Source organism: Patella vulgata, chromosome 9 (genome assembly GCF_932274485.2).
Source record: "Patella vulgata chromosome 9, xgPatVulg1.2, whole genome shotgun sequence".
NCBI lineage: Eukaryota > Metazoa > Mollusca > Gastropoda > Patellidae > Patella > Patella vulgata.
Genome location: NC_065887.2, coordinates 43,566,996 through 43,581,691, shown reverse-complemented (window position 1 = coordinate 43,581,691; position 14,696 = coordinate 43,566,996). Strand labels below are relative to the sequence as shown.

The following is a 14,696-nucleotide window of genomic DNA, read 5'->3' as shown; positions in this document are numbered from 1 at the left end:
AGTATAAAAACAAGCTTGTATACTTACAGGAGTATATAAACAAGCTTGTATACTTACAGGAGTATAAAACAAGCTTGTATACTTACAGGAGTATAAAAACAAGCTTGTATGCTTACAGGAGTATAAAAACAAGCTTATAGCTTACGGGAATTTACAAGCGGCTGCCAGGCAGGATACGCCCACATTTTGCAAGAGATGGATAGAGAACAAGCTAAAAACAAAAACGATTTTTTGAACAATCAGGGGCCATAATCCAGAAAGTTATGGTCTGAAATGAGCAAATATCAAAAGGGACTGAGATTTTTGGAATATAAAGATATGTTTTATCAAAATCGGAAAAAAAATTGTGGCTCCTAGAGAATCCACAAGCTAAAAATGCAATTTTTCAACCAATCAGGGGCCATAATCCAGGAAGTTATGTTCGGATGTGTGATTATCAAAAGGAACCAAGATCTTAATGATAAAAACATATATTCAAAGTTTCATCCAAATCGGATAAAAACTGTGGCCTCTAGAGGGTCCACAACCTTGATATACCATATTTTTACACTATTTGCGTACAATAGGCGTCCATTATGTCCGTCAGTTTTTTCTGATTTTCACGAAATTCAAACTCTTTAGTGTATAACTGTGATATATTCACACATTTTTTTTTTAAATTGGATAAAAATTGTGGCCTCTAGAGTGTCCACAAGCTAAAAACGTGATTTTTCGTACAATCAGGGGCCATAATTCAGGAAGTTACAATCCGATATGCACGAATATTGAAAGGAACCAAGATCTTTGAGTTATAAACATGCATTTCAAGTTTCATCAAACTTCTATTAATATTGTGACCTCTAGAGCTTACATCGATCAAGTTTAGAAATCTTCTAGAAATCACAAACATAATAACTTTACTTTACCTGATCAAACCCAGTCTGTCCACCAAACTTTCTAATGGCGATCATCAGCTCCTCCCGTGGATCTAACTGTCGTTCAAATCGTTTATCATATTTCTTTGGAGTACTTGATTTATTGACCTTAGGTGTGGTTGTCACCATGGTTACTGGTGGAGGGGGTGGAGGTGACGCTGTCGTGGAATTGTTTTGACTTATAGATGGGGAATCTTGAGTCAGAGCTAGCATGCTCTGTTGTAATTGTTCCATCATACTCTGCTGCATCTTGATCTGCATCTGCATCTGTGCCTGCATGGCCTGGTTTTCTGGTGACATCTGCTGACTTGCCAGAAGACTTTGATTCATCTTGAGCTGGTCTTGCCATTGTTTGAACTGTTGTTGTAGTTGATCGTACTGTGCCATCTTCGCTTCGTCCATCGAATCGTTAACAGGAGAAATCTCAGCCGGTTCATTTTGAGGTGTGGGCGACGGTGATTGCCAACCAGATGGCGTAAGTAGTCGGGAGTATGTTTTAGTAGCAATTTGATGTTTTGACGGTGAATTATCCTGGTTAACAGTTCTGACAGGCGTTGATGAATATTTGTAATCTGTGTTAGTTGATGGTTCGTTGACATGTTCATTAACCCAACCAGATGGTGTTAGCTTTCTAGGACCCGAATTATCCTGGTTAACAGATCTGACAGGCGTTGATGAATAGTTGTAAGCTGTGTTAGTTGACGGTTCGCTGACATGTTCATTAACCCAACCAGATGGTGTTAGCTTTCTAGGACCAGATATATTCAGACTTGTAGACGACGTATGGATATGATGATTTACAGGACTTACAGCTCGTGGTGACTGTCTCATAGTCGGCATGTTCATCACAGATATTGATTTATCTTCTAAAACAGTTTCTACCTCATTCTCTGAATTTTGCGTAAAACTAAGATCAGAAATTCGTGATTTGACGCTCTCGTTGATTCCATAATTTTCTTCGACATACTTAGGTTGCATATAACTACCAGAACGACTAGGTCGTTTACTTGATTTTGAAATACGATTTTTCATCGGGGGCGACGCCACAAAGTTAACATTAGCCAAGTCACTTGTAGTCAACACAAATTCTTCTTTTTCTCGAGGAGCAGGTGTGGCCGTGATCTCGACCGTTTTTAATTCCGGTTCTTTATAATATGAGAATGACGACAAGGATTTTGATGATTTTGATTTTGGCGAGTCAGGTTCCTTTTTAGTTTCAAAGTCAGGGATTTTATGATAAGCTCCTCCGAAAGTGTAGCTTGACGATGGTCCAAGGTGATAAACCTCTTCGATAACTTCCGACCACTCTTCTTCTTCCTCCTCTTCTACTTGCGGTGCTGCTTTCGGCGTTTCTGTTTCTGTGGGTTCGTTCTGGAACTCGGGTGGAGGTTGAATGGTTAAGTTTTCGGGTATATCATACGTCAATTCCTTAATGATATCATCTGATGGACTTAGAAGTTTTTGATTGATTGCATGGCCAATTGATTTGGAGTCACGAGGAGAAGTGACCTCCTCTTCTTGGGTGGGAGGTTCTTCCCAGCTGTCGTAAGTGTTACTAAAGATAGCACTTAATCTCGCTTGACGTTCCTTTTCACGTCGCTCTGCATCTTCCTGTGTACTGATTTCTGATTCTGTCAATGAGTCCGTATCTGATGGTTCGACAGGTGGAATGACGTCACTAGGTTCTGAACTATGATGAATAACGGAACCGGTTTCAGATTCTTCCGTATCCTGTATGGATGGTGTGAAACTGGCACTGTCTGACAGGTTATTGCTGTCCTGGTCGGAACCCACTGTTAATTTTGTCATCTGTTGAACGAATCTAGCCATTTCTGTTTTATACCCGTCATCATTCTCTGAAAATAGACACAAATTGGTTAATTTTTATATTCAGTTTTATCTCATTGTAGGCATAATATATGCTGGGGACTTGATAATAGCCATATTTGGTTTAAAATTTAAAATGGTAACACTTTTCATAGGTTAAACCATGGATGCTGTTAGTGTTTCGCCCACATAACGCTGGACATGTCCAACGCAAGTTGGCAAACATCAGTATTTAAAGAAAGCAACTTTTTCATTGGCTGTGCTCTAAAATCATAGCACAGACAGCCAATGAAGAAGCTGCTTTTATATTTTATGAACACAACTCCAGGCCTGTAAATCATTGGATTTCTATCCACAGAATTATAAAATATAAAAACTTAAAATTCTTCCATTTTAAGACATAATAATTACATTTGCATATAAAAACTTAAAATTCTTCCATTTTAAGACATAATAATTACATTTGCATATAAATGTAAATAGTACAGTGGGCATGTTAAGATTTTCCAATATAGGGTGCAGAGCAAGCAGGTCTCCCTCAGAAAAATCTCAAACATTCTCGGAAAAATAGGGCTTTTGAAATGTCCTGTATAACGAATACAATCATCTTAATGAGGAAAATGCCAAGTAGTAGAGATAGGTACACTTGGGGATTAGGAGCACTTCCCTGACAGTGTCCAGGTATACAAAGTAAGATATACAGGATTTACTGTTGCTAAATAAATATATCAACAGTGAACGAAATGAAAAAAAAAAGTGAAAAAGAAGTGTTTTAACAAGTACAATAAGTGGTGACAAAAGATATAATATTGTGTCTTGTGAATAAGAAATGCTGTGCCATACACAATATATATAATAACGATAACCTACTCAACAAAACATGTTCACATAAAAAACAAAAAATATTGCATGAACAGTTTAGATAAAAAAAATATAACAGAAATAAAGTTTCGACAAAATCATATAAATATTACATGGGCCATCTTAAAGCATTGGTACGATGGGTCACATGAGCATAGGGATCTCATGCTAACCTAACATTGGGTCACACTAGCACAGGGATCCCATACTAACCTAACGATGGGACACACGAGTATAGGGATCCCATGCTAACCTAACACTGGGCCCCACAAGCATAGGGATCCATTGTCAACCTAATGATGGGTAACACGAGCATAGGGATCTCATGCTAACCTAACTCTGGGCCCCACAAGCATCAGGATCCCATGCTTAACCAACGATGGATCACACGAGCATAGAAATCCCATGTTAAACCAACGATGGGTCACACAAGAATAGGGATCCCATGCTAATCTAACGATGGGTCACACGAGCATAGGGATCCCATGCTAATCTAACGATGGGTCACACGAGCATAGGGAGACCCATGCTAACCTAACGATGTGTCACAGGAGCATAGGGATCCCATGCTAATCTAACGTTGGGTCACACGAGCTGGTTGTGTAGGCATGGCTTTGTCTGTGAGCCTATAATGCTGTTACGATGGCCCTATACATGCATATGTTATAAATTAATAAAGCATTATTAGTTATTTAATGGTTATTATGCAAATATAGCTTAGTTTAATTATTAGCATTTCCATAGTTGAAAAAAGCTACTGATAAAATTGCTGAATCATTAGCGAGAGAATTTGATAAATGTAAATTCCCAAACATATTGATTCTAGTTTTTATCAAGATTTTGACTGTATTTGGTCCAAGAATGAATATTTCAGTGGAATTTGGTCCAGGAATAAATATTTCAGTGAAATGACGCCAGTATTTAAACATACATTATGCAAGAGATAAATCTGCCTATTGCAGGTTTTTCTTTTGGATTCAAATGTTATTTAAACTATTATTTAGACATTTATTCACACAGTAAGCCTATAATCAACTCTCTAGAGCATCGGATGGCTGAGATTAAAACGGATTGAAACATCATCACCATTTAATGATTTAAAAATGGTGAATCGAGGCTGAGTAGTGATTAACAAGTGCAATTGTTACGATAATAAACAATCTTATCAAAATTTCAAACTGTCGTAACTTTGCTCAGAATAAAGTAATTTGAGTGAAATTTTCCATATATTCATTTTGAAACATCTTATTTTGAACTATTATAGCAAGAACAGCCAGCTCCTTATCTATTTACAGTCTCATTGTGTTATTTTAGCACAATAGGAATCTGTTGCCAACAACAATATTCAGTATTTATAAAGATATCTCCATATATTAGCCCACCCGCCATTTGATAGGCCTCTTTTAAATCCGATTGAGCGCATATTAACATGGATAAAGCCATGAGAAATCAAGCCCCGAGTTCACAAAGTTTCAACTTTAAATCACTGTTTATAAAAAATATCTTTGATCGAGAAGCACAAAACTTTGCACATACTTTCTTATTGATGTATTTGATATATTAAAACAACAAAAGTTTTATAAAGAGCTAAATTTCAGTTAAAATAAGGCAAACAATTTTGAGTAAATTCTTAAAGTCTAAAGTCTAAGAATGCTTTGTGAACTAGTGACAAGATATTTTTGTGAAAAATGAAAATGACGAATCGTTAGTGGAAGGAGAACTGCGTCTGTTGTTGCCATTCTTTAATCTACATAAGACTACTGAATAAAATGAAGGATAAAAAAATTTGAAAAAGAGGTCAGAGATTAATAGTAAGCTAAAACTGTTAAAACTTGTTATCCCCACTAAATATGAGAATTAAAATCAATAAATTAGAAATTAGCAGAAAAAGAAGAGTGCAGGATCTATACTGATTACATGGTGTCATGTGACATGTCAGTGCCAAATTAAACTACTAGTGTCATGACATTGATAAATATACCTCTATTATCAGCCTGTAAATATTCCTCTCCTAGTGCTATAGTTCGTTCAAAATCTAGGCTTACATCTTCTATCGTGTTAACGGAGCCAATACTCGACCGACTGCTCATTCGGCTATGCACTGTTTGAAGGAAGGTAAATTGCAACAATTGAGTGTCAAGTCAATTATAAAAATATTTAAATATAGTTTCTCTATGTGCCATGTTTCCCCCTATATTGTCACGTCACTGTACATATAAGCTGATGAAATATCGGACATAAACAAAAACTTCTTCACACAAAGTCCAAAACCGACAACTTTAATCCCTCCTCCCCCCCCACAAAAAATATCTGAACAGCAAAACAAGGTTTAATGTCCTACTGTTCTGCTCTGACTGGGATAATGAAGAATATGTCTGAAGATTAGTTTAAAAACTAGCAACAATTTAACAGTTGTACTATCATCCTTATTAATGTTTGGTCAAGCCAAGAGACATTGCATGTCTATAAACCAGTTATTGTTATTCTATATATCAATGTTTGGTCAAGCCAAGAGACATTGCATGTCTATAAACCAGTTATTGTTATTCTATATATCAATTACTATATTCCACTCTGATTTATACATTCATCAGAACAGACTCATGCCTGCATATACGCATATTATTATAAACATGCCATATTTACAAAATACACTCATAGATTTATCTTCATTGAAATAAAGAAGCATGGTCTTAGAGAGAAATGGGGTTTTATGTCCACTCGACAGAAATCAAGTCATTTTGGGACTAACATATACTACAATTTTATTACAATAATTTGCTTGCACAGAGAAAACCCACAAGTCTGATCTTTGTCAACTGCAAGCTTTCGATTGAAATCACATCACTTGACTCAATCAGTTGATCTTATCTAAAGTACAACTCAATCCCCCATCAGGCTCTCAACCACCCAATCCCCCACCAGGTTCCCAACCACCCAATCCCCCACCAGGTTCTCAATGTAAATATAAAATATATATACTTACTGCTAACTGGAGATCCTTTCAAACTTCCTGGTGCTAACGACGAATTATCTTCATTAACAACCACACCCTTATCTACATATTCCTTTTCAGGGCTCATATCTGGTGGGGGCTCTAATGGTGGGGGTGGGGCCACAAACGAACATGGTCGCAGTGGTTTAGGTTGTACAATTAAAATATTGTCGATATCTTCACTACAGAGTGATGCCCTCTCTGTCATCAGTGCATCCTCTTCTTCTCTACTCATTTGCTGATTGGTTGAATCTTCGTGGAATACACTGATGTCTGCAGCCTTTATTTCTCCCGCTGTCACCAGGTCGACATCATCATTATCTGTAAGAAATGAAACGAAATGCAATGAAATGGGTTTTAACGTCCTACTGTTCTGCTCTAACTGGGATAATGAAGACGGGTGCTTAAAAAAAATAAAATAAATAGGTCTTTCAGTTCATCTTGTTATTCAACATATTACAGGAACCAATGAAAATATACAAACCCCACTGTCACATGATTGTCAGATCAAACCCCACTCTGTCACATGATTGTCAGATCAAACCCCACTCTGTCACATGATTGTCAGATCAAACCCCACTCTGTCACATGATTGTCAGATCAAACCCCACTCTGTCACATGATTGTCAGATCAAACCCCACTCTGTCACATGATTGTAAGATCAAATCCCACTCTGTCACATGATTGTGAGATCAAACCGTTCTATACACGGATGGATCTAGGCATACATTCCTGGTGACGGTGCCAACCCTTGACAAGTGAAGACCAGGCTTACAAAATGCTGAAGGTTTTTCTCTACCCAGGACAGCCCCACAACTTACGTATAGATGTTGATAACTCTATTTCATGTTGTTCTCGTAAATTTTCTACTGGTGTAACAGATACAACGGGTTGTGGACTAGATGATTCTATGACCGGTTCTTCAGGGGCTGATAACTCTTCATGTATTGGTAATTGTGGCACCTTCACTACTAAAAAAATACATTAAATATTGGGAATTAAAAAAAGTCCAAAATCACGTGCATTTTCGAACAATATCTATTTTCCACGACTTACTACTCGCTAAATTTGACTCAAATAGATCATCTAATAGTAAGTGCAGGAGGACTGCACTTACACGTAAAACAAAAATCTACAAGATAAACCTGCGGACAAGACAGAAAATAGACATTGCACCAAATAAACAAATATCAAAAGAAACCAATAGCAACGATAGATAATCTTCTGTCTTGGATTAAAAATATTTCAGTGAAAATCAAATGTGGACTGCACAGGATTGAGAAACCCTGAGATGACAATAAGAGACTTGGATTAAGGTAGAAATATTTTACACCTGAAACCAACAATCAGTCTAGATATCAATCTGTTTTACACCTGAAACCAACAATCAGTCTAGATATCAATCTGTAGTAGCTACAGGTAACACACTCGGAATGTTGCTTACATTTAAAGTTGGGGAGAGAGAGAGAAATGGGGTTTAACTTCCACTCGACACAGACTAGATCATTTTGGGACTAACACATGGTTCAATTTTATTTCAATAATTTGCTAGAACTTATTTTTTTTCCTAATACGGGTATGAAATACCATAAAGAAAATATATTTCACGTCATACTAACCTCCAGGTTGTGGTGGAGCCGGTGCACGTTTCTTCTTCGTTGATGGTTTGACGGAAACAGGAGTTGATTTATCATCTTTACGTTCTAGAGAATGTGATCGTTGACGCGGAGGTTTACTTATTCCACGATTTAACGGCAATGTCTGACTATCACCAGCAGCCATATTTTTAGCCAATGAGGAATTATGGGATGGTTGTAGGTCTGTTACTCCACTATCGTTATTATTATCGGCACTTTCTATCGACGTCGTATCTATACTCGTCTTAAACGTACTTTTCACGCGACCAGCTTCGGGCGATTCGGCCCCACTCAGAGTTAATTCGTGATATCCACTAGAATCTGAACTATTCCTAGAATGGAGTCTTTGATTCACATTTTCAGGACCATTTTTATTGTCCGATGTTTTCACCACTCTGTCCTGCGATTGCGTTTCTGTTCTTTGTTCGTCTACGACCACTTGCACTGTTCTTACAGAAGGAGGTACTTGAGAGGAGGAGGAGGATGGGGTAACTTCTGTCGGGGGAGGCGGAGGTGCATGACGTTTTTTACCTGTCCTATGGGGTGCTTTAGGCAGTGTGTTCGTGTTCGTGTTTGTACTCTCCTTTAAGGGTTCACTAAATCCGTTTTCTTTGAGCATTGATATTTCACTTGGTTTTGATGACGCGAACATAGACTTGGGTCGAACTGTCTGTGAATTGTCTGCGTTTTTACGCTCTGGGGGAGGTGTTAGTGGTTTTAGTGTGGATGTTGATGCAGAAGCTTTTGATGTTGATTCTGTTTTATAATCGGCTTCACTCTGCAATAAAAAATAATAATACAATTTAATGAAGTCTTGGAATGTTCTTAATTCAAATAAAGGGTTAAATTTTGATCCCTGGCATAAATCTGTTTCTGAAACCAGCATGGTAATGTTCATATACCCATCAGAATGGTAACTTTTTCCCATCAGAATGGTAACATATGCCTTTTTTCATAAACCAAAACAATGGTAGATGAGGGTGTATTAAAAAGCTGAAAATAAAGAAGGGTACTTACTAATTTGAATTTTTTATCTTTTTTCAAGAACGAAAGGAAACCTCGTTTTTTCTTTGGTTCACTGACTCCAGGCATGTACGTTGGTGCATGTTCACGTTCACGTGAAGACTCAGAACGACTCAGGTCTGGCATCGATTTTGCGTTATCTATCATTGCTGGAAAACACAAAATAAAGATTCGATACAGAAAATTCATTAAAAAAAAACATGATGTTGCTGACATTCAACAGAATTTAAAAGCATGGTGGGCGTTGCAGGGGAACCACTGTGGCTCAGTGAGTAAGACCTTGATTCATTTATTAGAAGGTCCTGTGTTCGATCCCTGCATTGGAAATATCCTACGTGGCGCCCCCCTTGTCAATAGTGTAGGATGGAGGGTATGGCAAGAGACAAAGTTAGTTGTTCGGATGGGCAAACAAGTGTTTGCCAAGCAAGATAGGCCCCCATTTTGCAAGAAATTGACAGAGAACAAGTAAAAATAAAGGAACTTTTCATACATAATCCAGGTGCCATAATCCAGTAACTTATTGTCGTGAATAATGAAAGGAACCAAGATCTTATAAACATTTTAAGTTTCAGCTAAACTAAAAACGTGATTTTCTGTACATACGGGGCCATAATCAAATACCGCAAGTTTCATCAATATCAGATAAAAATTGTGACCTGTAGAGTGTCCACAAACAAATTGTGAACAGACGTCTGGATGGACAGGGGCGACGACAATATACATCCACATGAAAATGTGGGCATATAAAAAAAAGCAAGGCCCTGTGTACACATTGGTGTGCATGTAAAGAATCCATGATAGTTTAAATTTGATATAAGAGTAGGCTGTAGTGTCGTTGTCCGTGCACTCTGCATGACGTATGCCTGTCTTCATTAACCCAGTCGGTGCAGAAAAGTAGGATGTTAAACCCCTTTTCGTTTCTGCTGCTATACTGCGGAATTCTAGTTAAAATCAGCTAAGGCCAAAGTAAAAGAGAGCCAGTGTTAGGCCTACTGTTCTTCACCAGTATGATGAACATGCATCATTTAAAATCAATATCTCATACCAGACATTAATCAATTGGTTTTATAAAAATTACATTATAAGAAATGAAATAAAATGGGATTTAACGTCCTACTGTTCTGCTCCGAACTGGGCTAATGAAGACGGGCATGCGCCATACAATGTGCTATGAGGGAAATTTTTCCCGGACAATGGCATTACGGCCTACTCTTATATCAAATTCCAACTGTCAAGGGATCTTTTACATGCACGCCAATGTGTACGCGGGACCTTGGTTTTTTGTCCCATCTGAACGACTAGACAGCTGTCCTTGTCAAGCCTTCCGTCCTGCATCAGTGACATGGGGGAACCCCGTCGGTTACATTATGAGAGAAGTTTACAAGTTTGAATTCTTACCACTAGGAATAAAATTAACTTCATTAGCCTTCAAATCACCAACAGTCATCTTTCGTAGATCTAGTTTCATATTTGGATTTCCTGCGTGTTGAAACATGTAATTAGCAGGATTCAAGTTCTTCTCCTGGCAAACTTTATTGAAGAGCTGATCGAGAGGTGTCGCAGGGCTGATGCGACTGACCATCTTCTGATTTCGTGGTAGATTGACAGTAAAACGATGGGTCATCTGAAAAAAGGTTTAAATAAAAATGAAAATCTGGAAAATTTCAGATGACAAACTGACAAATATTTAATATATTTAAAATAATTTTTCACACACAGCTTTCAAGGTTGAATATTTCACATGGGAATAGATTCATAACATACATTTAGATATTTAGGACTAGGAAGTAATTTTAAAACATACGGTGTGTCAATATATTATGATGTTGTGTCATTTTTTTGGTAAATCAGTATTCACCAATGTTTAATACACAGTGCTCTAAAGTATATTTGATGGTGTTCTATAGTTTATTAGATGGTGTTCTATAGTTTATTAGATGGTGTTCAGTAGTTTATTAGATGGTGTTCTATAGTTTATTTGATGGTGTTCTATGGTTTATTAGATGGTGTTCTACGGTTTATTAGATGGTGTTCTATAGTGTATTTGATGGTGTTCTAGAGTTTATTAGGTGTTCTACGGTTTATTAGATGGCATTCTATGGTTTATTAGGTGGTGTTCTGTAGTTTATTAGATGGTGTTCATTAGTTTATTAGATGGTGTTCTTTAGTTTATTAGATGGCGTTCCAAATTTGGTGATTTATCAGTGAGTGTCTTATGGTGTACTGTTCCATTGTCTATGGTTTATCTGATGGTATATTATACCAGCATCAACCATAGTTAATTAATAAACATGTCCATATATATTTTACACATTTTAACACTGATAATATAACATAACAATTTACCTACAAACATGGCATCTTTACGTTATTGTACATTTAATCGAAGTGTTGATTTGATTAAATAATTTCTAGAGTGTTATTCTTAAACAAGGAAATGTACCACGGGTTTTCCAATATTTGTACAGGACTAGGGGATCTTTACACTGAATTAACCCATTTGATTCACTTAGAATTATCTACGACCGGTCCTTTAAGTATAATTAAAACCAAGGTTACACAAATTGCTGATTGTCGAAACTCGTAAAACTAATATTGTTACTCTCAACACCCTGCGATGCTGATATCGTGTCAAAACATTTGTTAAACTATAATTACTGTTAGTGTGTTTATATTAGATGAAATATAGAAGTTGTCAACCTTGTGACACATCTCGTTACATCTTAAATAATGTTTTTGATTGGTTGTAAATACCTCATGGAGGGTTGTCACTAGATCATTAGCGCAACATCATTAAAAAGACACTGAGATCGTGAATCGTGAATCTTATTAAAACAGTGTTTGAGTAGGTAAGGGTTAATGAACTCAGTGGTATTCGGAATCTATTCATGTTTTTTTTGTTTCTCAAAGCTACATGTGACAGTGAAATACGTCTCAAGTCACGAATCTTGAAATATGCTAAACATATAAAACAATTTAGTTTGCTTTATTTGTCAAATCTAAAGTTTTACCTTTCATATTATATAATTAAAAATATATTTTTAGTCGATTTTAACAATTTTGTCCATATATCATAAAAGATGACAACATGGGATGAAAAAAGAACACTGTAATATTTATACGCAGGGTGTTATTGTCCAATCGACAGTGTCTAATTGACCAATTAAAACGCAAGATTCACCCTTAAGCATGTTACAATTTGCTATGATGGGGGACATATAGTACTAAATGTGGTAGAGTTCTTGAACCAGTATAACCATTAGCACAAAGGGAGTAGACAAGTTGATTTCATTTCATTGGTTATTTTCAGTTCGTTTCTCTTCAAACCAAGCCTATATGGCTCTGCCTATTTCAATACAGTTGTGCACGGATTGACCGATTTTTTATATGACATCACAATTCATAGACGGCTGCAATGACATTATGATTGGTTCAATCGTACTTGTTCTTAAGAACTTTTAACAAACAAAAGCTAATAAAAAGGGGTTAATTTAAACAGTTGAGCAAACATGCTGTTATAACCCAACATGCCTCAGTTTAAGACCACATACAATAAAAATTATTGTTGCTTTAAAAGCCACGCGAATTGTATCACATGTGAGATGAATGAGTGTACTTGTCAATTGATATTATTCAACATATACAGTATAGTTAGTTATATTTACATTGGAAGTCTACTATAGGTTCCTATATATACCCTATATAAGTATGTCCCCTATTTTAATAATGTAGATAAAAGCCTATGATATAAGTATAGGTGTATTATGTTCATGTTGGCAAGCTGCCAAGCTATAATAATCTTGTAATGAATAGAAATGGTTTACATTTATTATGCCATGCCCCAGTAGTTTTTAATGAAATTAATAAAATGTCATTCATACCACAGTGTTTTGATGATAAAATGAAATATGACACTGTAGACCATAAGTAAACCACATTATAAAATTTTAATTCATTACCATTGGTCTGAGACTAAATGTTCAAATTTATTAGGTTATTAGGAATAAAATATGACATAAAAACACCACATGGCACATTTGGTCAATTTCATATTTAACATTTATTTTTAATCGTTTAGAGGCATTTAGTAACTGGATAGAGCAATAAATGAAATGAAATGGAGCTTAACGTCCTACTGTTCTGCTCTGACTGGCTAACAGCTATACAGTGTGCTATTAGGGAAATTTTGCCTGGACAGTGGCGCTATGACAGTAGCGCTATGGCCTACTCTTGTATCGAATTCCAACTGCCAAGGGATCTTTTATGTGCACGCCAATGTGTACATGAACATCCTGCACCACTAACAAGTGGGAACCTTTCTTGTTCACTGACTCAGCCACCGTGGGTCCCGGATAGAAAAATAAACTAGAAGACTAATATTATTGATTTATATAAGATATTTGAAAGAGGACTCTCTCCGCAAGTGAAATAACAAATGTGTTTTTGTCATAATTTCAAACATATATAATTTGTTCAAGTTTTTATGAAATCATTTAAGTTGTGGATTTACAATATCTGTCTGTTATATATAACCAGTGCCAGATTTACAAAATGATTTTATTGAGCATGTACGGGCCTACCTCTTTTAGGGCCTCATAACTTAACTAGCACAGGACCTCCTTTGACCTAAATCTGGCACTATATATAATATAGTTAGTCATGTTAAAAATCTGTTATCATATTATAATATGTTCATGATGAAATTCAGTCATGGTATTCACCTTATAAACAAGTATAATAAACTTCGTATAAGTCCGATCTAAGTGGACTGACCAATTTATCCGTGTTAGCCGAAGACCGAAATTCAATCTTAGCTTTTGTTCGTATGTGCAAGTAGATAACTTCCATTTTGTCACCATATTTGAAAAATGTCCTACATTTTCCCGGAAAGTGTCTCGTACAGCAGACAGCGAGTTTCGAATTTTCCAGTTCTATTATTGCGCCATATCAAAATGATAGAGGAAACCGTGTTTTAGACCATCGGTACGAAACTGACAGTGAAATTCTGAACATACTGCCGATCCGACTTAGACGAAGGAAAAAAGCTGGAATTAGATCAAATGGACCAAATATTTTGATCCCAGTTGAGCGAAGATCTGACTTAGGAAATCCGAGTTACGCGTAGAAATTTAATAAGAAAAACATGCAGGATCAAAGGGTCCAAACGATTTTTTCCGAGTTGAGCAAAAATCCGACTTATGCGAGGTTTACTGTATAAGTTAGAACTTTCTACCTGACCTTGTGTTTTGAGAGAGTAATGGTGTTTAATGCCCACAATACTGACGTCATTTTAAGATTAACATAATATGGTACCTATTTTATTTTTTTTTTAAATAATTCACTTATGCGTAGGAATGATTAGGAATGGTTGGTGTCCTTATACTAGTGACATAATTCAACAATTAAAGCACCCAACCCCCACTGTGTATTATAGAACC

The 14,696-nt window shown here is 36.4% G+C and overlaps 1 protein-coding gene across 4 annotated transcripts in view; it reads right to left on the bottom strand.

The window, feature by feature from the left end:
* The window catches only part of LOC126807746 (cordon-bleu protein-like 1), an 85,990-nt gene that overhangs the window by 6,526 nt on the left and 64,768 nt on the right, over positions 1-14,696 (bottom strand). For 3 of the 4 annotated variants that reach the window (XM_056103172.1, XM_056103173.1, XM_056103171.1), the window contains exons 4-10: positions 10,657-10,882; positions 9,253-9,407; positions 8,218-9,013; positions 7,420-7,569; positions 6,589-6,918; positions 5,584-5,703; positions 906-2,770 (exon numbers count right to left, since the gene is read on the bottom strand). In XM_056103172.1, the coding sequence (XP_055959147.1) occupies positions 906-2,770; positions 5,584-5,703; positions 6,589-6,918; positions 7,420-7,569; positions 8,218-9,013; positions 9,253-9,407; positions 10,657-10,882 (3,642 nt within the window). The remainder of the gene's footprint in view (positions 1-905; positions 2,771-5,583; positions 5,704-6,588; positions 6,919-7,419; positions 7,570-8,217; positions 9,014-9,252; positions 9,408-10,656; positions 10,883-14,696) is intronic. The other variant, XM_056103174.1, reaches the window with a different exon arrangement.